General features: G+C 41.7%; 1 protein-coding gene across 1 annotated transcript in view; it reads right to left on the reverse strand.

The window, feature by feature from the left end:
- The window catches only part of ptprn2 (protein tyrosine phosphatase receptor type N2), a 150367-nt gene that overhangs the window by 7750 nt on the left and 118266 nt on the right, over positions 1 to 24351 (reverse strand). Inside the window, exons 12-18 of the mRNA XM_061713609.1 lie at positions 17747 to 17962; positions 15399 to 15602; positions 10655 to 10802; positions 7583 to 7656; positions 4361 to 4438; positions 1902 to 2021; positions 663 to 829 (exon numbers count right to left, since the gene is read on the reverse strand). Coding sequence (XP_061569593.1) covers positions 663 to 829; positions 1902 to 2021; positions 4361 to 4438; positions 7583 to 7656; positions 10655 to 10802; positions 15399 to 15602; positions 17747 to 17962 — 1007 coding nt within the window. The remainder of the gene's footprint in view (positions 1 to 662; positions 830 to 1901; positions 2022 to 4360; positions 4439 to 7582; positions 7657 to 10654; positions 10803 to 15398; positions 15603 to 17746; positions 17963 to 24351) is intronic.

Genomic DNA, 24351 nt, shown 5'->3' on the forward strand with positions numbered 1-24351 from the left:
TACATGAAGCTTAATTTGGCAGAATAGCACCAACTCTGTCAGAAAGGCATGAAACAATAACACTATGCAATCTTTCATCTGCTTCACAAACCGGAGGGACACACTTCCACCCACAAATCAGATGTATTTATTCTCATTTGGAGGGCTTTTCCTATCCCTCCCGGGTTTTCCCAGAGGTGCCACTGCTGCTCTTCTGCCAGAAGACATTATGTAGAGCACAGAGTGAGGTTATTCAGTCACTGGCTTTCCTCTTCCCCCCCATGTTTTTAGTGAGACAGCTCTGGTTTAATTGGGTTTTTGAATTAGGTAGATTTTTTTTCTCTCTTTTTTTCAATTCTTTCGTTCTTTTCTTCCCAAGCCAAGCCAGGCAGTGCGGGGCTGTTAATTTGCTGCATCACATGTGCTGGAGGGAGGTGAGGGAGATCGGCCCGGGATGAAAGGGATGGTACAGAAAACGCAGTCCTTTTTAGAACAACCATTCTCTCAAACACCAAACGGCAGAAGGGAGGGGGCAAGAAGGAGAGACGGACCAGAGAGGCGCTGACAGAATGCACAATATAAAGGGAGGTTATTAAGAACAAGCGCAGATTAAAAGGCCGGTTTTGAAGGCGGAAATCTGTCCGAGATCTGCTGAGAGGCAGCCGGCTGGATCTCCTCTCTACCTGCGGAAGTCTAACAGGGTCCTGGCGGAGGTGGGAATCCCGCGGTCCATCCAGGACAGGAAGTGGAACTGGGTGACCGTGCGCGTCTCGTTGGTCTGCAGGTTTTTCAGGTAGAAGCTCCGCACCAGAAAGTCCTCACACCAGATGTGCTCGGACACCAAATTGACCTAAATATAGACAAAAAAACACAAAGGAAGAGATAAAGTTTATTGAATTTGGTACAGTTGTAACAGTGACTGCATATAAGTACACCAGGGGGAAATAATTTAACAGAGAAACTATTTTCTGGAGGATTGTAGCCTTGCTGAATAAAGATTAGCTTCAGGAAAGTCTATTTGCATTGAGAGAAGTTGATGAAATGAAGCAGCGATAAGAGACATCCTGCTGTACTGTAACAGTTTCTTTTCTTGTACTAAATTAGAGTTATTTTGTGACTAAATGAGTCGTAACTTAGTTTGACTCCAAAGAATATGAGAATAATTTAGTTTACTATGAATGTGCTCATGTTTTAGTGCTGAAATAAAACACAATAAAAAAACCCTTCGAGCCTGTTAGGGTCTATAAACTTGTGTCCTTAACAGAATTCCTGGTTCAAAATCAGAAGATGTGTTCCCATAATACATGTTACGCTTTAAAGTGGCTTTTCCTTTTTTAAGTTTTCAGTGCAGTCATATTGAAAGTGTTTTGGTTGGAGATTACAAATAAGGAGTGCTCTTATTTTTTTTTTTAAACCAGGGACTTATAAAACCAGCGTGAAAACATTTATATGAGAAACTCTGCAGTTTATCTGATATTTGACAGGTTCATAGTTTTACTTTGAAGAAAGTGTGATGTCCACATTTAGTTCCTGTTTCAACCAGAATCCAAGCTTTCTTCTCTGACCTGTCCATCGCATTTTGAACATTTTGCAGCACTTCAGCTCCTAATAAACTGGTTTAAAAGTTGGTTTTGATGGTGGCTGTTCCCTGTTGCAGAGAGACACCTGATATTTTTTGACTTATTCTTGATTAAATTCCCTCTGTCTTTGTGAAAATGTGAGATTCTGACAAAAACACAGACAGTCAAAGTACTAAAGCAACTGTGGAGATCATGAATGGTGAAGCTGAAGATGCTTCTGCTCAGTCCTTTACCTGTGGATCCAATCAGGTGGAGCCAATCAAATCCAAACAGAAGCATATCTTAGTTTTGTTTCAGTCCAGGTGCATTGATTGTGGAGAAGTTCCCTTCTTCCTGACGTACCTCATAAATGTGGTAGACGTCTGATCCTTCGTCAGGCCAGTAGTGGTGACACTGCTTCACTCCATTTTCAGACAACGGCGTCAGCATGACGATGACAACGCAGCCGCTCTCCCACACCATCTGCATGGCGGAAAAGAGATATCCACCTCACACATCCGGAGACGTCATACCCCCCCTCATGTGTTCCCGTGTGACATTCAAATAGCTCTAATATGTAGCTGAACTAAGTCATGGGGAGCAGCATATTGCGGTGAAGAATTGTGTTAGAGAGGAAATTGATTTCTTGATCTTCGTGCAGGAAGTATGAATAAATGTCACCTCTCAGTGTGTGACAAATGATAAATGTTGGGTGGAGCAGCAGGAGGGCGCCTCATGTGCCGCCCTCTGAGCGACATCACAACATCTACTGCGCTGCTGCTCCATTTCATCTTATCACAATCTAATGTGTCCTTGGGAAGAAATACAGGCCCACGGCAGCCATTAGGAAAATGAGGAGGAAACGCAGGTTTTATGATTGCTATAAAAACACAATGGCCTTGACGATACACTAATCACAAGCTTCTGTGATCCGGCCCAGTGGACACATTACACGCCAACTGTGCCAACTGTGCCAGGTTGTGATGAGATTAGGCAAGGTGATAATGTGAGGTAATATTATCTATTTAGTTGTGTATAATTTAACAAATATTTGCAGGTAGTGTGGTTAAAAAAAAAAAAAGAAGAAAAATCTTACGTGCCATTTCAACTGAGAAAAACCCTGCCAGTTAACGGTTAGAGCTGAGAGTGGCAGGAGTTTTTGCTCTGCAAACTCATGCAAATTGGCCGCGAATCCTGAGAAGATGCGAGCACAAAGGCCCAGGCAAGCTAAGGTAATAGAGGGGAGACGGATGGAGGAGTAAAGGATGAGGGGATGGAGGAATGAGGAGAGGAGGATTAGAGTTGAGCTGCCTTTCAGAGCACTGCCTGGGGCCGGTGAGGATTAGATAGGAGAGAGCAGAAAGATTTGCCTCCTGCACAGGCCATTTGCATGAGAGTGCCAGTGTTTCCCCTGTTTGTTTACTTTTAATGGGGTAAAGGGTGTGTTTTCTTTTTCTTTTCCCTTCTTTCTAGCCACAATCCAAGGTTGACCATGGTGAATAATGAATGGCCGCCACCTCAAACCAAAGTGATGTTAAATCTGTCAGTCAAGCTGTATCTAATGCTCCATCATCTGTGCATAATTGAAAAAGTCATTAGAGTTAAGGTCACTGCTTAATAGCTGACTTCAGTAATTAATAAATATGTTTATTCACCTGGATCAGACAAAACGTAGACACCAGCACATAAACAAAAGGATGAACTACTTAATTCCTAGTTACGCTGACGTGCCGATGAGGGTTTTCTTTGATTAATTTGAACACCATATTGCAACTAAATCCCCTTTGGTGTGCAGGACGAGAGCGCTGAGCTTGGCTGCGCCGCCCTCCTCAAATCACAGGCCACTCACAAACACAACGTCAGCACTATCATAATGGTTCAAAACGAGTATCCGTTCGGTGTATGATGCAGAGTGCAGGGCCAGCTGGTCTGCGGGATTTATGCCTCGCACTTCCACACCCCGGTCACGGCTAGCTGGAGTTACTCCACCATATGGAGGAGATGGGCCCACTAATTACTACAGCGCTGTCCTATTAACACAGAAGAGTGCCATTTGGCAACTATGCATCATTTAAGTAACACTTCCATGCAAGTTGACATGTTTTACAATAGCCTGTACCAAGTAATTGATGGCGGGGTGCTTTGGCATGTATAGCCATGGGAAGGAATGCAAATGTGTATGAGAAGAAATACAAATATAAGCATCATTATGAATAGCTTTAGACCTCCTGAGGGCGTGTAGGATTAGACGTCTACATGAAACCAAAAGCTGGAGGCCTGCTGTACGTATACAGCCAGTGACACTGGTTTATTGATGGGATGGAGCAGTGGGAGCACCATTATCAGCCTGTTCTTCTCATCTAGAAGCTTTACATGAGTTTTTGAGCAATGCACACAAGCATCCTGTAAATGTATGGTTATACCTTTTTTCTACTATTGGAAATGCAGCTGTGACATTTCTTTAGATGACATGAAGGACTACTGTACTGACTACAATGTACAAAATAGGCTGTTTTCTTTCTTTACTGGCACGATTTACACCATGCTATGAATAATTTTCTTAAATGTACAGAAAGCTATCCCTTCGAGACCGGACAGAGCTGGATGGCTGAAGGAAGTTCTGCAACCAGCAGAGGTGTAATGATATCCTTGGTAAAGGGTAAGTCACACCAAACGTCTGTGCTCAGGCACCCATTACTTCTGCTTCATTGCCTCATTGATCCTCCTTAATCTGGACGCTCCCTTCTAGCACGAGAATCAAAAACAAACACCACTGGGTCACACACACCGTAGCACCGTAGCGCCGCTGCACGGGGTCGTACCTGCCACAAGTCTGCCACGGTGGACGCCAGCGGGCCCTGAGACGCGATGTAAGTCGGGTTGCGAGGGTCGTGGTCCATCTGGGGGAGAAGAAACGAGAGCGTGACATGGTATTTGGGCAAAGATTCGTGGATGTAAACATGCAGTCTGGCTCCATCTGGATGAAAAACTGAAAGGAGATTTATTGAAAAGTCTTTGTGTTGCTGAAACTGAAAAACATGTTAAAGTTGTACGTTTATTTGAAGACATCAGTGTCTGAGGACATCACATTTACACAATCTTGGCTGCATTTGCTCTTCATTTAGCAAAATAAAGCAAACAGGCACAATGAATAACAACAGAAATGCTTCATAACTCAACATGCCTATTAATCACCAACTTTAACTTCATGCGATGTGTTTATACCAACATGTGCTTTATCTCTGTCTCTAGGACTCAGTGAAATGGCTAATATAGTGGCAGGGGTTGGGGAGAAAACACGAGGGAGCTGAATGTTGAGGTGGGACGTGATGGCACGGGATACTGGATTATAGGCACGTAATTGAGATTTGATCGATTAGGTGTTGGCTGAGCCATTGCTCCCACCCCTTAATCAGCGAGCACGGTCTACTGAATGAATTCTCATCCGGCGGTGAAAGATGCACCTCTGGAAGCATGTTGATGTACTATTGGAGGTACAAAGATACGAGTAATGATACAGACTTGTTGCATTAAACTAAAAGAAACACTGTTTAATTTTTGTAAGTACGGGGTTTTAAAGGTTAGGCATTTCAGAAAAAGTCTTAAATTATGAAAAAACACAGTAAAACTCATTTAAAATAAAGCTTTTTTCTTTCTTTCTGTATATATGAGAAGGACTTATTTGAGATTTCTGAGCACAAAGGAAGAAAGCCGCTCACTGAAAGGCTTTTTTATTTGTATGGACTTGATTCTGAGAAACAACTTGTCAAGGACACTTTAAATAGCCTTAAATAACTAGTTTTTCATTTGACGTCTTTGTGTGCGTCTTAAAGTAATCTGTCTCGCTCATGGACCTCGACACTCGCCCTTAAAAAGGAAAATAATTACTGAGCATTTTCTCATGGCTTTAATATTACCATAATACTTTTCTCCCTTCATGTACAATATCCTGAAAAACATGATTAATTCTTAATGCTTCAAAAGACTGATAAAACCAAAAATTACAGCTTTAGCTAAAAAAAAAATCAATTATAACTCAGTTTTTTTCAATCTCAAGCCTGTTTTCTTTCTCGTTTTCTGTATGTTAGTTGATCAAATGTAGCTTTTTAAAACAAAACAAAAAAAATCATATAGATCTTTTTTTTCCAAAATAGAAAAGTGTAAAGTATTGTTCTTATTTTAATGGGATGTGCACTTTTGGATGCCGGCATTAGTTTTGTAATATTTTCGGTGAAGCTCTTACTTGAATTTGTCAAGTTATCTTTGTCCAGTTCTTATTTTTCATCCTGGGGTATTGTTAATATAAAAAAAAAAATTGTAAGGACCAGAAGTGACTAAGAATGTCCCGAATTGGACAGCCCTTCTTCGGAAAAAATGAAAAACTGTGTTCAGTATCAGGTGTTAAACTTCAATTATCCATAACTGCATTGTTCAGCTTTTCATTTCTTGTTCTGTGCTGAAATTTCACGCATGGGCTGGATAAAAAAAAAAAAAAAAAAAAAAATCCCCACACAGAAATAAAAAGGCAATGCCAAATGGTAGCCACTTCCTGTAGCCAATCTCAAGGACGCAGACGTGCTGTAGCTGCTTGCTGACATCTCTGCATGAATACTAAAGCGCAGACATGAAAGAGCAGTCCTGCATTTCAGCTGTCCTTCCTTTGCCTTTGTAGGAAGAACACAGGCTACAACCAAATCAGAATAGCAGAAAAAAAAAAACCCTGCTCTTTGTCTCCAAGCTAAATAACTTGCACTGGAATACCTGACGCAAATCTCTTCGTCTGGAGCGACACCTAAAGTTTCAGCACCTTGCTGCGGTGCGGGAGTCTGATCCTGTGTTTCTGCTTGAGCTCATCGTAGATAATCCGAGACGAAACCGTGGAGAACACGTGGGAAATGGAAGAGCTGTGCAGCCTTTGTAAAAGCCAGACAAGACAAAGACGAGCAGGCTTTGACCACCGTTTGTGTCACAGCACATTCCTTCAAGCCATTCCTCACGTTAATAACGCTGTACATCTGGGAGCTCCTGCCTCAACTGTGGTCAAGCATTTGCCATTATCCAGGCTTTTTTTCTCTCCCCCCCAGCGCGGATGTCCTCCTGTGCTTCGCAGGGGAGCGCTCGTCGCTCCTTCCTTTCGCCTCTGTGACCTCAGATTTTCCAGAAAGCAGTAGCAGATTATTTACTCGTAGGCTGCTGCCCCTGGAGCTAATGAGGAGGAAGAGGCCACATTGACAGACATAATTATCACAGTTTTGTTGGGCTCAGACAGGGGTCCCATTTGTGGTGTAATTACCGTCCTTTTATCCACACACCGCTGCATCTGCCATTACTTCACCCATCTCCAACATCCGCTTGGATTTCCACTTTAAACCACCCCAAAAACAGTCTTGGGGAACTTTTTCACTCTGTGCCTTTTCTGAACAGATTCTCTGCTAAACAGGATTGAATAACTATTATTTTTTGTTCCCGTTGAAATGGTAAATTTGACTTAAACTTACACTACAGTGCTGTATGAATATGCCATTACATAAACAGGAGGAATAAATAGAGCATCTGAAAGTCTCCGTTGTTTGTTTCTGGAGAGTAATAGGCTTTCCAAGCAGCTGCATGTACCCCCCTCATCTGTCTCCTCAGAAAATTTTGGCACTGTATTTGAAATGCATAGCTTCCTGTTCCCTTTGATGGAATCCCTTTTCAGCAGCCTCAGGGGAAATCATGACTTACAATGTTTTGGGAAAAAATACAGAGGCACACACACAGAAAAAAAAAAAAAAAAATGCTAAGGTCTTTCTGGATTTGCAAGAGGATAGATTTGATTATTCAAAAAAAATGTAGTATTCTTTTTAATGTAGGTGAAAACAGGGTATCTGCAGTAGAAGGGTGTTATGCTAAATGACAATCCAAAACCACAGAGGTTCCAAAAACAGTCGCGGATCAGTGACAAGTCAAATCCAACAACAGGGGATGCAGATACAAGAAAGAGTCAGAATGTGTGGATAATTATTAATCAAAGTATGAAGCCATAATAAATGAATAATACTCACTATTGCACTAGCGTTGATGTAATCCGAGTTGCCGTGGTTATTCTCTGCTTTCAAGGTGATCCTGGAATGATCATCTGTAATGGAGATGCATAATTCATCTTTTCATATTTCCCTGCACAATAACAACAGATTTTTAAAGCTGCATCTGAAGAATATAAAATTACAGGAACTGACTCCCTGAACCCCAACACTTCACCTTCAGCGAAGAGCGCTCCAAGTAGAGTTGTAATCTCTAAAACCTATTTTAGTTAAACACATGAAACTTCTGAAAGATTAACGCGTCCATTGGACGTGTACCCACTTCCTCCTCAAGAGCCTTCCATTCAAATCAAACCTCATGAAAACTTGGCTCAACATCTTTTTGTGCAGCCATGGATAAATAAAGTGAACCCAAAGAAAATAAACATGTTAAAGTAGTATTTTTGACAAGTTTAAGAAAAATGTGTGAGTGCGGTAAGATCTGATTGACAGGTGACCCAGCAGCCGTCCTGATTGGTGCATGTGACACTATATGTGTCCAGCATGTGCTATATGTGTCCAGAGACTATGAACGATACCCTTTCAGTGTCATCCAGTCGTCTATGGACAACCATTTTGGTTACAATTGAAATCTGCCAATTGCGTAATCACTCCGCAATTAAGTAGGCCTTACTTTATTGTCATCAATGCATCATTGTGTTTAAAACTAGTGATCATTAGTTCACTATGAAAGTGTTTAGTGATGTAACAAATCAGATGAGAATGAGCAGGACCTACTACGATTGGACTTTGCTCTGAGGCCTGATGAGTCGCCCTCTGCTGGTCGCTGGAAATAACGCAGGAGGTTTTTGGAACATCTAAACCTGTACAATGTGCCAATCATTTCTTTGAAAAAAGTCTGTTTTTCTGCCATAATTTCTGGTATTAAACATATTCTGTAAGACCATGGGAAATATTTACCACATCTAATCCATTCAATTCAGCTTTAGTTACATATTGCCAAATCATGACAAATGTCACCTCAAGGCACTTCCAACAATACAGTCGTTCCAAGGAAGTACAATTAATACAAAGCAGATAAAATGACAATTATAATTATTGCTTCGCTAATGAAACCAACACATTGCATTAAAACATTTCTTTGATACAATCGCCACATCCTGAGCAAGCACCAGGCGACTGTGGAAAGGAAAAACTCCCCTTTAACATCTCAAAAGTTTTTTTTGAAAACAACAGATCAAACAACACCTTTGATCAACTTTAGGTAACCAGTGCAAGCATAAGAATCTCTGCCAATCACATAGTGCTGATCAGAACCAACCAACACAGGCAGAAAAATATCTTTTTAATTTCCATTGTAACAGGTTTTTAAACCTGTCATTTTTTGTGTTTTTTTTGTACTATAAATTTGGTACCCAAATTTGAAAAGAAACATTAGATGACACAAAACAGTGAAAGTAAGCTAGGTACATTTCAATTCACTGTACAGTCATTAAAAGATAGACATGTACCCATTGCGCAATAATACACAAAGACATATTTTATCCTGCATCGGCCATGTTGTAGTTTGCATTTTATATCAGTCAGTATTGTCCATGTTTCACATATATAATACATGTTTTCGAATAGCATCACCCTCCAGGGATTAATGAAGTCATATTAAAAGAATTGAGTTCCTTCTCTAGAAGAAGACATAACTCGTCCCTCGTGAAACCAGTCCAATGAATAAAACCCTCTTCTTCAGAACTTTCTAACAAATCATGTTATCGTATCCTATTATGTACTAATTTTTTAAAGGCATCCTTCTTTACATTATGCAGCTGCAACTATTTTCTAATGTAATAACTTTGCATTACAAATATGATAATTACAAAGATGATGCATGTGTATTTTTTGCACTTTATGAATGTTGATTAATGAGGGGTTGATTTCATCTAACCTCCCCCAACCAATTTATCTGGACTTGGGACCAATGGAGGCGATGCAGGACTCAGCATCCTGCCCAGGGACACTTTGGAGCTGGCAACACTCTGGCTGGAGGGCGGCCAACGGCACCTACTACACCACGGTCACCCTGCGACCCATCTGTAGCGATGCTTTTTATACTGTATCAGCCTGGGCACCTTGTCAGAGTCGTGGAGATGAAGAACTGTAGCTACAGAGCAGGTTACAACAACTAGGCTACGGTCAGGTTTGTCAGGTCTATCACATAAGATGAGGGATGGAGGGCTGCAGCAGGAAGTGATGGATGGTGCGGACAGACGGGGCTTTAAACGTGCATTCATCATAAACAGGAGTTGACAGTGTTTGTGTTGCCGCTCTCACTGCCTGAAGAGGTTCTGGACTATAAGTTTAATGCCTTCAGCTGATTTGGTTTAAAAGAAAAACAATGCAAAAGTGACTTTAATATGCACATCCTGATGATATATGGAGTAATGTACAAGACGGAAAGTGATGATGCAGTAAAAGATTAGATTTGTCTATCTGCTGCAGTGCAGCACTAATTACCTAAAGTATCAGAGTACAGTCCTATTAAATACATTTAATTGTACATATGGAACTTTATTGGCTTCAAACAGCTGTTAGATGTTTTGGATAGATATTATGAAAAAACATTTATGGCCAAACACCCCAAGAGTTAAATTCAAGTTTTAATCTTTGTATATTTAAATTGCTTAATGTAATGTACGGAACTTGTACTAAAGACTTCATTGTTACTTTAAACTCTGATAAGCCCCTCTTTCCTAATAAATAATGGTGCCAATGCCCTTTTGCTTTAGACAACATTCTGCAAAAGAAAAAAGTAGACAGGCAAAATGGAAAAATTCCCCACCACATGGCAGGGATCTTTGCTAAATTAATTTAAAAACATATTTTATGTTAACAGTGATTATTTTTTCATTTTGGAAGCACATTTTCACCAGGGCTGTTTTGGCATCTTTACATGACTTGTTTTATGTTCTACTTTGAAGCATCTGCTCGAAAATATATCAACAACTACAAGGCTTGCTCCAATCCTGTAAATCATGGGGACATTTCTGCACATTAAAAAAAGCAAAAAAAAAACCACCACAGCTATCTGAATGGACTCACATACGACTACGGCTTCAGAGCGGTTCCTCTTGGAGTTCTGCTCGCCTTGGCCCACGCTGCAGGCGCTGGGCTCTGCCTGGTAGGAGCACAGCGCCTCCCACTCCCGCTCCAGACGGTTCTTGTTCTTCAAGTGGTCCTCCATGTATGACTAGAGAGAGACAGACAGAGACTCAGCCATTGCAGACGACAAGCCCTACGAAGGAAAACAGACTACTTCTGTGTGTAGAAATATTAGTTTTTGCTGCACATTTTTGATTAAATAAACAGCAATCCTGCAAAAAATAATTTTTGCCACTCTTGGTAATTCTGTTGCTATTTTTAAATTGTATTTTAGCAAAAATAAATAAACAAGAGAAAACACTAAATCCTCTCCTTTAAAGCCATGATCATCTGTCATGGAGCATTATTATCCTGAGCTGCAGTGTAGCGTAACAACTGGGTGAGGAGCAAGCTGCTGAAGATCTAGGTGGGGAAGGTGCGGTCATGTTGGAGCGTTTGTGTACGGTATGCGAGAGTGTGCGTTTGACTGAGAAAAAAAACAAAAAAGAAAGAAAAACACACAATTAAGAATCCTGGAAGGTTTGCCTGCATTGAAAATACTTCAGGGGTGTTTCAATCACATCCCTCACTGCTTGCACAGCCACTGATAAGATTGTCTGCATTTTAGCCGTCATTTGGAGAAGACAAAATTGAATTCGCTCGAGAGACAAAGATGGAAAAGGATGGGGGGAGGGGTATAGGCCTCTTCTCCTAAACCAGAGCAAGTCGAGCGAGCTTAGAGTCTGTAGCTGGCAAGACGAGTCTTCTTTATAGTCGCACTGTGTTTTGTTTTCTCTCCTGTATCACAACTCCCCCTCCCGATGGGGTTAAATGGTTCATTCTGCTATTGTGTGAGACAGAAGATTACAGACTCATAAACTGATGTCAGGGATCAGCTGGCTAATACAATGACAGTGATACCCAGATGCGCTGGGCTGCTATCCCATATTAAAAGCAGACTATATAGGTAGGGTGAGTAAAGAGGCGACACTCTATTCAAACATCCGACTTATTCATTCCTGCCTGTCAAGAGGGAAGTCTTTGCAGAATATATACAATTACTGCCAAGATGATAATCACAAAAACGCTTGTCCAACTCATAATAGGCAATTACCCTTTAATGCTTCATGAATTCAAAATTATCCTGTTTGTATGCAAAAGGATGACATCACAAATACTAAAAAAAATGGAAATCAAAGTTTATTGTTAAATACAGAAACAAAGGTGCTATTCAGGTTTTTAAAGTGCCACTAAGGGGAAGGAAAAAACACTTCAGGATATTCCTGCAGCTGCATAATGAGAGAACTTGGTGGCTTAATATGCTGCCTATGAACTCATTTATGAGATAAAGTAACATGTCCAAATTATAACGCAGTAACCATTCATCGTATGTATGCACACAGTAAATATATATATACAAAAATCTTTTTAACCTCAGTTCTAATAGTGGGTCACATGTATTTTTTTCATGTTACAGAGAAACCATCTACAGAAACTAAACACTGCTGTCTTCCTATGAAAATGACAGCATGCCATTATGGCCACTTGACAGAGCCTGTCACCACGATGCGCTTGTCACTGCGCACAAGTACCCTGTCCTTGCCAGCCTGACAGCCCCCCACCTCCCTACCAATATTACACCTCCATGTACTCAATATATCCACTCTGAATTGCATTCCATTCTATTCAAACGATGCCCTGAATCGATTGCATTTCCAAATTCATATTTTCGTAGCTTAATGCAATGCAGCCGGCAGGCCCTTATCAAGCCCTCCCGTTTCTAGGGGAAGGCAGTGGACCATGGCGTATTCCAGAGACGAGGTAACGAAGGCTTGGTGAATTGGGGGATTATGTCTGCCAATCAGAGGGCTGGGATGGGAGGCCTGACTGTCAGGGAAACAATGTCTAATCCTTCATAAGCAGCCTCCTCGGCAGCAGAAGGGTGGCTGGATGGAATCAGGATGAAGGCACGACCAGGGTAGGCACACACAACAGGTAACACACTGCTTGTCAAGCTTCGCTGTCAAATTAAAACGCTGGTAGCAGGTTGGGCGGGGAGCTTTATGATATGATAAGCAGCTGTGAGACGTAAAAAAAAAAGGCTATTAATATGCAGTATGATTTGTGTAACAAACAATAGCTGAATAAAACAGCACATTGTGTTGCCTTAAATGGAGAGGCAAATTGTGTTTTGCTCACAAAGTAAATCTAAAACTACAAATAGAAGTCAGTAAGGGCAGAACATTAATTTTCCTGTTGAGCAAATAATTCATCATTTCAAAAAGTGGGGGAAAAAATTCTTAATGATAAAAGCCTCAGGCAACTTAAAGATTGATTTCTTCCCTCGAAACAGTAATTAAGTCAAGGGACAGCATGACTTAACCATAGGTAAACATTTTCAACCCCGTTTCTCTGGTTCTCCTGACAGGCTTTGCTGTGCAGTGCTGTCCATGGTGCTGAAATGACTTATTACATAAATGCAACCACATGCCTGTTCCATGCTGCATCTGATATCATTTCTTTTACTTTTTAACTGCTCAGTACATTAGAAATATAGGTTATAGCAGCACAGTTTACCAAAAACAGGAAAACCTAAATAAAATATAAAAAAAAATTAAAGGCACGATCATTTCAAACTTTTGAAAAACACAGATGACTCAGCAAAAAAAAGTATAAAATTTCATTTCTTAAAGTTGAAAGTCATTATGCAATTTTTCAAGACTCAAGGTGAGCTGATTTATTCTGAGTGTGTGTGTGCGTGCGTTTTTGTGCGTGTATGTGTGTGTGCATGAGTGCATTTTAGTGTGTGTGTGTGTGTGTGTGTGTGTGTGTGTGTGTGTGTGTGTGTGTGTGCGTGTGTGTGCGTGTGTGCTGTGTAGTATGAAGCAATTGAGCCAAAAGACAAACAGGACCTCCAGCAACCACGCTTTGGAAATCTGGGCATTTATCACCCCTCTCCACATGGTTTGAGCTCCGAAGAGCAGAAGAGAGGTGATGAGAGGACAGGGGGGCAGAGGTGGGGAAATATAGGTCTGAGATCAGTGATAACAAGGCAATCTCACACATGGTTTCACGTCAGATGGTCATGGAATTTTAAAGAAGAGCCCCTATAGGACATTGCCATGTCAATCAAGTCCTGAAAAGAGGAATAAGGGTCCCAGTGTGCTTTACCTTTCTATATTCTAATGCCTGCATTGCTGTGCTGAAGAAATGAGGACTAATAATAACAACATCTCCCAGGAATGGTTCACCGTGGATCTTTTGTTATTTGCGCGGCTAAATGCTTCTCTATTGTCAGGGCTTTCAAAAGAGGCTTCACAAACAAGGCTTGACGAGTGCAACAAAACCCATCTATTACCACCAATACAGGGCATTACTCAGATTCACTCTCATTCATTACAGACTCCCAGTATAAAAGCTAGACATGCGGTGTGATGAATGCTCTCTCCATTAATGGAAACACTGCAAGGCATCTATCCATTTCTTTTATCAAGCTTGTTTCAACTGAAAATTGTGAAACATTTAAACAGTACATTGTGTTTTGTGGGAATGTTGGAATTGTAAAGCTTTTTCATGAAAAATACTTTTTTTAACACCGAAATAACACTTTGCTACCTAATGATATGTCATTTTTGCCATCATGCAAAACAATATCTGGTTTATTTGGCTGCGTTAGGGAGAGAAACAAAATATATGAAAGATAAAATTGACATAGTAGAGTAGCTGGACGGAGTGATAAAGAGAAGAAAAGAATGAGGAAAACCTTGGTGGAGAGAGAGAGAAAAAAACAGAAAACAGAGTATAGTGAAAACAGCAGGGAGAGGACAGCTGAAGAGTAATGAATGAAAAAAACAAATTAAAATTGCCCAGAAGAGAATGAGGTGAGTGTCGGTTTAAAAAGAAACACAGTCAAACAAATAAAAGGAGAGAAATATAGCCCTTGGTTTTCAGCACACACATATTCATTGATGTTAGGGGTTTTGAATAACTTATTGTCATGTAAATTCACAAAATATCAGAATAGATCAACCATTTCTATCCACAAAGGCTGATGAGGATGAGCTCAAGTACCTCAACAGTGTGCGCCAAATGTGTTAATTTGAATTATAATACAAAGAGAAAAATTGGCATTTTTTTTAAAGCTAACTATGATGTTAAAGCACCACTTGGAGTTGGAGAAGTTGTATGTTTCAATCATTTATTCATCAACATTATTTCCCATCACCTTGAGCTGAAAACTCCATTACTTGACCCTTTCAACAGTTTTAACATCCATTTAAACATTGCTGGAAGCTAGTTAACTAGGTAGCTCTTACTAGTCTTTGCAGCCATCGGACTGCAACTTTGCATTTGATTGAATTATGGATGACATTTCAATGAAATCATGTACTAATTAATTTTTATTCACATGAATTTAGCAGCTCTGCTGTGAAGAACCAAAGTATGACACAGTAGGTTGGGAATCTTTGATAAAGATCTACATTTTGTACTCAACGCTGACCTAATGTTGCTCTCGTGAGCAGCATTCTGAGGGATTTCCCACTAAATGAACAGATTAACTGCTCTGTCATAAGACTTGATGAAATGTTGATTGCCTGAGTCGATCCAAAAAGATCCACAAAAGCTCTCTGAGGGCCTTTTCCTCCTCCCTCTGCACTTCTTTTAACACATAAATCATTACTTGCATCCTTACTGGAACCCTTACCAGTATCATGTGACCAGTGGAGATGTCCATGTTGGATGGGACTGGCTCCTCACACCAGGAGGAGGTGCTGCTGCGCGTTGACGGACTGGCAGCCGGGCCATCGCTGAACTGAGACGACACGCTGTTCAGGCGAGAGTGGCGCAGGGTCTCTGGCCGTTCCACTCGCTCCGATGTCCTGATGGCCATACGCTGGCGACATAGCTCCTGTAAAAGATGACAGGACACAATGATGGTGAAGGACCGGATAATCCTGAATGCTGTTTTTTCTCCCACTCTTTGCAGGCTTTTATGTGTTTATCTTTTTGTAATGCATATAACAATACTTTATGTATTTTAAGTACTTATCCTCTGCTGTGAGGAACTGAGTTCTATAAATGCACTTTGTAAAATCCTGTATCTCTTGTCCGTAGATTAATGGCTTATCCTTGAGGATTATGGAGCTTATACTAATTATGTCAAAAATACATGGTTGAGGAAGCCTACAAGACTTATGGAATAAATATAACACCTTGCTGTCACACAACGACTCTCTTCATTGTTTAAGAATGGGTCTTTTAGTTGTGATAAAAAATGCAGAACAAAATCACTACACTGTGATGCTGTTAAGTTGATCCCTTAGAGTGAAAAAAAAATATTTTTAATTAAAAAAATAAAAAAGAACTGGAGCCTTTTAATTAAAAAAAAACAGACAGATAACGGAAGAAACGGTAAGGGAAATGTAGGTAAATAAATCCATAGCGAACCATAGGTCATAAATAAAATCTCTCTTATAACTGTAAAACCTAATTCTATTGTGTGTAATATGTCCATGTCTTTATGCTAAAAGACCATCTGCAGCAAGTGACTGTTTTTCTCCACTAATACTCAATTAAACTGGGGTATTATGGGTATTATCTGCTGCAGTGTAGTATTGGGCGAAAGGCTGAAAGAAAAGAAAGAAAGCAGTCCTTATAGATACCTTTTGTTTTGCCATCTTAAATATTTTGCCTGCTTTTTTCCCCTTTAGGGTGTGGATTCTGTTTATGTTTGTATGTTAAATTCTGTAAACCCAAGCATGTTTGATTCTGGGAGGGAGAGCAGTCATCCCCTCAGAATTCATTTCCATGCTCAATTAATGTCACCAAGGACAGGGCAGGCCAGCGAAAATGCCTTGTGAAAGCACATGCTATCTCATGATGAATCATAGTGATATTTCCCTCCAGAGCACAGGACCCCTTCTAAGCCCTGGTCTTGGATCAGCTTTTTTCGCCTTTAGACTTTAATGATTAGAGCCATGAAGCAGTGCCCAGGGCCTTGGCCCCGAGGCTCCATCTAGGTCCACCTCATAATTCATCCCCACTCCTCAGCATCTCTGGAAAGCGCCAGTGCTGTGTTAGGGCTAAGAAATTGCCCCAGAAGAAGTCAGAGGACGCCGTTATTACCAGAGGAGAGACAGGAAGGAGAACATGTCGTAAGATTACAAGTTTCTGGGTGCCCTCTTCTTTCAAGCGGGCAAATCAATAAAAACAGGGTGGAAGTAAAGTCTAAACACTATTTCATTCTCATAATGATCTTTCACTGCCATTAGTACGCCTTAAAAAAATAGATAAGAAACCCAGCTCTTTAACGCCCATATAACCTGCAATTTGCATTATAAGAATCAAAGAAAGCAAACTATAATGTGCACGTGATCCTAAGAGTAAGAAACAACTGTATTTCATGTTTTTGCTCATTTTTTCCTTATTTTTACCGTACAGGTATATTGTGTCTTTGGCCATCCCTCTAACACATCTGGCTTTTGAGAGCAGCCCGGTGACAACCTGATTAAATATTGAAAATGTTAACGCGACATACAGATAAATGTGTTCTGAGTGCCACGCTGGGCACAGCTGAGCCCCAGCTCTGAAAATCAATACGGCCCAGGCTGCCCCCTGCCCTGGAGGAACAGAGGGAATAGGTCACGGTGGTGACGCTACCCCTCTCACACAGGTACACACACACAAACACACACACACACTCATTGTGGAAAGGTAAGAATCATATTACAGAATAAGGATTACCAAGATGCAATCAATGGATTAATACATTTTAAAATGGAAGCAATAAAAAGCTTGAAAAATATGTAAATAAATGATCTGCCCATTACAACGTGATTAAAAAAAGCACAGCTTTTGTTATTACAACTAAAAACCATCTCAAGTGCAGGGGCCATAAAATAACTCCAACACACACATGGACAAACAAACACATTCTCATAAGCTAATTGGATAATTGACTGTATCCATTCAGGGTGTGTGCTCCTCCAATGACAGCGAGCGGGATGAGTGGCTCGGCCTCTGATTGGCTCGTAGGGAGGGGGCAGGTCTAACCTGATAGGTTGCTGTGGCGTCAGTGCTGGTGTCAGTCCCCAGGCTGGCCAGCTTCTCCTTCATGAGGAGGTGCGATCGCTGGCGCACGCAGAAGAATGTGGCGGACAGTGCCACGGCCACCAGGATGAAGAGCATGCAGAGGACGGAGAGCAGCAGGAACTGGCCCGACTCCACCCTGGTCTCCTTCACCACAGGTATCTGGGTCAGGCTGCCCCTCTGCAGGAGAGGAGACACACAAATAGAGAGAAAACACACTGTCAGAGCAGTAAAGGATGCCACTCCATCTTCTTCCAGATTCATGTCATCATTTTTGATTTACAGCAGCTGCCATATCAAGTCTGCGGTGCCTCATTTTTCACCCGAGGGCTTGTGTTGACTTTTCGGTTAAAAAAACATATGGATGCATGCAAGAGCAGCACAAGTGCTTCCTAACCTGCCTCCTCTTCCCCTCCTGCTCCTTCCTTCCACCCACAGCCACCGTGTGACGGCCCCCACTCATTTCATACACGTAATACTCTCCATAATAATTGCATTCAGTCTGAGTCAACCATTATTACCAGCCCCTGTCCACTGCTGTCTCTTGTCCGTGCACCACTATAGATATTTACAACCCCACTTAGTGCTGGCATGAGGCAGGCTGGCACTGTGCAGCTACAGGAGACTGGGACACTAAAAGCTTGGGCTTAATTAGCTCCTACAGTTCTGAGTTTGGCTTATTTAGGCCCTGACCAAAGCTGCACAGCTAATGGCTCAGGGGTTTTGGAGACACAGACAGATCAGAGTAGACCTTCATTTATCCACCAGTTGAATGAAAAAGGCTTTTTTTTTTATATATCACTGCAGCAGACCAGTAACATTATCTAAAATAAAATTCTTTCAATTCATGACCTTTTACTGCAAGAATAATTTGCTCTAAGGCCTTTTCTGATACATGGAATTTTAAGAGCACAATAATAATAATGACCTACTGTATGATGAAGATGGTTTGCTTAAAACTGTGGCTCCGAGTACGATTATGTTCACTGATTTCAAATATATCCTGTAAAACTAATCTAAAAAACAAGATGCTATTGGTGCACAAAGATTTACTTCACATTAATCATCCTTACTGTCTCTGCGAAGGAATTAAGAAAAAAGGGGAAAAAACGTGATCTCATTTTACCAGATGCACACCCACTAATCGCTATATATCAGCAAAAGGGCAATATCAATAACAGCACACACATACATCAGCAGGCTCCTAATTGTCTGCATGCAATATTGAAAGATTGATGCGTGGAGGGAATCAAATCTATACCTTGAAAAAATATGGAAGTGCACTGACATTTAGCCTGAGGAGTCTAATGGGCCGACTGAAGGATGGCTACATCTTGTTATAACATTTTCCAAACAAGACACTTCACCTCAGACCGCTAACAATACGATTTGACCTTGTGACTCATAATTGCCAGAGCTTTAGCGCGGGTCTGTTTGATGGCTGTGTTGGGCCCGAAAACAGTTGCTGCTGATTGCAATCGAAGAGCCTCCAGCATGTAGTTTTAATTAGGCATTAAGAGGTTATACTACAACTAAGAGATCTGAAGGTTTGTGTATGGGTGCTGAGGCGGGAGATAGCCCCCATCCACCAATGTGTATGCATGTTCAACATTCAGATGAATGTATATACAGCAGCAGCGTTTAAAATTAACATTTTCATTTGCTGAAATGCTCATTTAAATTCTGACACGATCACGAATGTTAAAAGTGGAAATATAGAATCTAAAAGCCTCTGTTTTCATCTTTCGGTATGTAGCACAACAGACACCATCAGTGTTGGACTGAAGGCCAAGTCTCTCCTGAAATCAGCCCCAAAAGCCTAAAGCATACAATTCCTTCATTAGTATAAAACTGGGGGGGGGGGGGAGGAAAAAAAGAAGAAGGAGAAGAAGACGCATAATCAAGTTCATCAAAGGCACGGCCCTCTGTCTGTGGCTACTCTTGAAAGACATTCACCTTGAAATGAATGAAAAGCATTTCCACTGTGGGAGCAAAAAGGCTTGAAATTCAATGCAAGCATAAAAGAGTGTTTGAAGGCGGTAATCGTGTTGGAAGGAAACCAGAGGAGGTCAGAAAGAAAGAAAAAAAAGGGAGGAAAAGGGAGGGGATGTGAGGATGAGAATTATCTACATATGCCTTTTGTGCTGTGTCTCTCGGCTTTTTTAAATTTATTGTTATTTATTCGCTATGACTAAAAATTATTGGGTTTCATCACAACTGCAGGCAGCGGATTAAAAAAATAACTCATCATTATGGCTGAAAACAGCATCTGACTTAATATTAATACATCAAATCTAAATAGCACACACACACACACACCTATTTTTTCATAGTCAAATACTTTCCTTTTTGGATTTAGCGTTTTCCTAAAATTTCAGAGGAAAGAAATCCTATAATAAGAGTATTTAAAAAATGTTTTTACACAAACAAATAAATAGATAATTAAATATTTTTCAATAAATGACTTCTGCAACCCCAACACTCATATGACATGAGTATAACATCCAGAGTGGTTACTGCTCTCTGGCTCTGTTCTCCCTCTGCTTCTCCCCCTCTGTTCATGTCCCCCCTGTCTGCTGATTTAGCCAATCTGAGAGGAGACAAGGGGCAGATGGGTTTCGGTGCTCTGGATTATTCAAATGATACGAGGGAAGGTCAGGCTGAGAGGTGTTGCCGCACCAATGGCTACCCATTCACTCACAGTAACATTAAAGCAAAGGAAAATCAGCCCAAACACACAACTACCACAACATGAATCTTAGTCGTTTAAAAAAAAAGATGTATCTATTACTGCTGATATGAAATAATGTACATTTAGAGCAGAATTTATAAAAAAATAAAATAAGACTGAACAGATGCCTCTAACTAAAGTGATGGTGGGGGGATACATATATATGAAAATTCAAATAGAGCACCAATAGCTTCATGAGGTTGTGACATTTTGCAAATACATCTATACAATAATACAATAAAATTGCTTGGCCCCATTTGACAGACGAATAAAGTATAAAACACTTGAGAAAATTGAAGAGTATTATCCGTTTGAAAAACGAAGATAAAAAAACCCCCACACATCTTCATATAGGCTACAGACAAACCTGAAGATGTGCAATTTCAATTTTAGTCCTATTCAGTAAGATCTGCAAAAGAAATGAGGAAAATAAAGAATGGAATAATTTAGTTGGGACGTGTCCAGGGTGAACCCCTGCTCCTGCCTGTGATGAGCTGGGATAGGCTCCAGCAGGATAAAACGGCTATAGAAAATGGATGGATGGATAATTTAGTTGGATTTTGTCTAAATTTTATTTTATTTTTATTTTTTTCAAATTGAACACATGACTGGGTTTGCGCAGTCACTGAGCGGATTTGCCAACTTTCTGATCTGCAATTGAATGAGTTGGAGCTGCCGGCCGGCACCGAGTAGGATGGACCTGCAGAAACTTTGCCGCCTTCAGCCAGATGTGATCACAGCAAGGACCGCAGCTTTTGGAAATTCTAGTCTTGCCGCACATCAGGATGGAATAAAACCATTTTCATTCACATCGAACCCACAAATTGTTTTTTTTTTCCCTCTTTCAACTTTACAAATCCATCATCTAAGATACCTTATTAGACAAAAATATTTACCCGCGCCGGCGTGGCCCCGCAGACCGCGCATGTCGCGCGTGTCTCCAGCTGTATTCCAGAGAGCGCGCATCGCTCCGGCGCTGCCGCGGCTCCGGCTGGTCTGAGCACCGGCCGCACACTCACACCGCTTCACCAGGACAAAAAAAAAAACAAAAAAAAAAACTTCTCCTTCGAGGGTCCCAGCGTCCCCCAGCACCAACAAAAGCCCGCGGCTTCAACACGTAGATGAAGAAAAAGAAAGAAAAAGGAGGCACAAAAAAAAAAGAGAAGGTCGGAGTCGGTGAGAATAAGAAAAGGGGAGAAGAATGTGGGATATGCCCGCCTGATTTTCCGAGCCTCGGAAGAATGTGCAGAAGCCCCACTAGTGAGTCCTTTCAGCTCCTCTGTGCCAATGAAAAGAGACGGGGAGGTGGTGGGGTCGGGGTTTTCTTTTTTTTTTTTTCTCCCGCGATCATTTAGTTAAGGCTGAGCCCCTCCTTATATTCAGCAGCTCAGGAGTCCCCGTCCATTGCACATGTCATATCCACTGGTTGCTATAGCGATGCCTCCACATGTTGTCGACAGTGAATGTTCAAGGAGCGATGCCTGGCTAATAGGCTTGCGGGCCGAGTGGCGATATGAATGGACATAGGGCTAGTCACTCATTTGTTGAGCTACCAGGGGTCTCTGTGTTTGGTGTGTGAATTGCTGTTTTCTCAGGCTCTCCTTTTCCTCCGCTCCCTCTCCCAGGGATTCAGTTATGTGAGCAGAATAAGGGAGATGGGGCAGACTATTCTTCAAAGTAGGCGTTTGCATTCAAAGCTGAAGTGAGCACTATAATAAGAAGCTGCCACACAGTACAGTAGTTGTAAACTATATGAATGCTACACTGGAGATTAGGCGCAGTCTGAAAAATACCCTAGCCCTATAATGTAAATCACATGTAATTGGCTAAGCCCTTTCTCCGCTCCCTTCTTAGATCTGTCAGACTAAAGAAAAAAGGGGGTGGAAAATTGCAAGTTTAACAAGTTTTCGAGATAAAACTTACTAAAATGCTATCCTAATTAGCAATCAGCCTGCAAAAAAAAAAAAAAAAAAGATCCAATGGAGAGCAACAGCTGCACTTAGCAGGGAGAGAGCGAGAAAGGGGGATTATGGAGAGCACAAGGAGAGAAAAGGAGAAAGCAAAAGAAAAGGGGCGGTGAAGAGAGGAGAACGGGGGTCCTGTCAAATGCAGATGACGAGTCGTGGGGAGGGGGGCTCTCCAGTTTATTTTTTCCATTGAGCGAGCACCCCCTCCTCTCCTCTATTGTCCCTCAGTGTGACAGCTGGAGTTGGCGATGTGAAGGGGAGAACAAAAACGAGCTTGCTGTCCAGCCTGTGTCCGCAGCCGTATCGGACGCCACTCCACGCTCTAAAGGCAGGGCTCCAAATCTGGCCTGCGTGGACCAAATCTTAATCCTGCCCACTCATCTTCATAGCATCAGTTAAATTCCCAAATACCGCCGTACACTGTGGCACTGGCTGCTAAAACTGGAGAATTTTGTGTCACCAGATGCCATGTTTTTCCTTCCTCGTCGTCACCTTGAGTGGCACATGCCGTCTGCACACTTGTATCCCCGACCAAGGCTCTCTTTTCCCGTTTGCCAGAAAACACACAGATCCTCATTTCCCCCCATCTTGCTGTATTCTCATTCAGCTTGAGAACGGGAACAAGTTCTTTTTTGAGGGGTTTGCTGCTGCACAGGACGGGGCGCAGAAGTAATGCATGGTAGGAGATTTCTATCATGACTGCCAGTGATTACTAGAGAGAAATAAATAGTAGCCCCTGAAGTTAATCCTCAGAAAATCAGTCCTGACATGAAGTCAACCATGTGATTGTATCTGTCTGGTTGTCTCCTGAACTGGAAGAGAACCCGCTCCATTCTTTTTCATGTGAGAAACCCCGATCACCCACCTGTCTGCCCTATCTCTACAGACATCTTAACAAGATCACCAAAGAGGAAGGACACATGAGAAAGGAGATCTACACTCTTTTTTTTTTTTTACCTATTCTTCATAGCCTGACATTGACCTGTTGTTTTCCTTTCTTGAACTCCGCGCAAATGGACACATTTTCACACGTCATCTGCTACGTGCCATATAGTACAATTTCACAACCCATGTCACATCACACAGCGAGGCCGTCGCTAATGGTTATCACACCAGGGAGGCCTGGCGCGCATCGATTGGTTCTTATGAAAACCCACCAAAACGTTCAAGTCGCTCTCATGGTCAGCGGCGATAGATGCTGTCACGCGTCTGTGTGTGTGTGTGTGTGTTCCCCCGGCGAGTGCTTCCTCAGGGTTACAACATGCTCCAACAGTCGCTGCGACTTGAGCCGAGGCTTATCTGTCCTCCTCTACTGTCGCTGCTTCGGTGTTTGCCTCCACGACACATTTTGGTTTTGTAATAAAGAAAAGACGGAAAAGTGGCGAGTGTGTTTAGACGCTGGTGGGAAGGGGGTGTGCGGCGTATCAGAGGGCTGCTGAGAGAGCGGGGGGGGAGGAATGTTAAACAAATGTCAGCCTCCAGTGCTCTACCTGAGATGGCAGAGCAGAGACAGCCACTGATGCTCATGTGAGTGCTTTGAGTAAGTGCTTGTCTCCGTGTGTGTGTGTGTGTGTGTTAGGAATGGGCGATATTTTACCGTTCACAATAAACCGTCAAAAAAATTCCTCACAATAAGAATTTGTCATCTCGCGGTAAAAACGATAAAAGGAAGGAAGGAAGGAAGGAAGGAAGGAGAGAGCAGGAGGAAGGAAGGAAGGAAGGGGAAAAAAGGAAGGAAGGAAGGAACGAAGGAAGGAAGGAAAGGGGAGAAGGGAGGAAGGAAACAAGGAAAGGAGGAAGGAAGGGAGAAAAGAGGAAGGGAAGAAGGAAGGAGAGAGCAGGAGGAAGGAAGGAAGGAAGGAAGGAAGGTA

Source organism: Cololabis saira, chromosome 22 (genome assembly GCF_033807715.1).
Source record: "Cololabis saira isolate AMF1-May2022 chromosome 22, fColSai1.1, whole genome shotgun sequence".
In the NCBI taxonomy this organism is placed as follows: domain Eukaryota; kingdom Metazoa; phylum Chordata; class Actinopteri; order Beloniformes; family Belonidae; genus Cololabis; species Cololabis saira.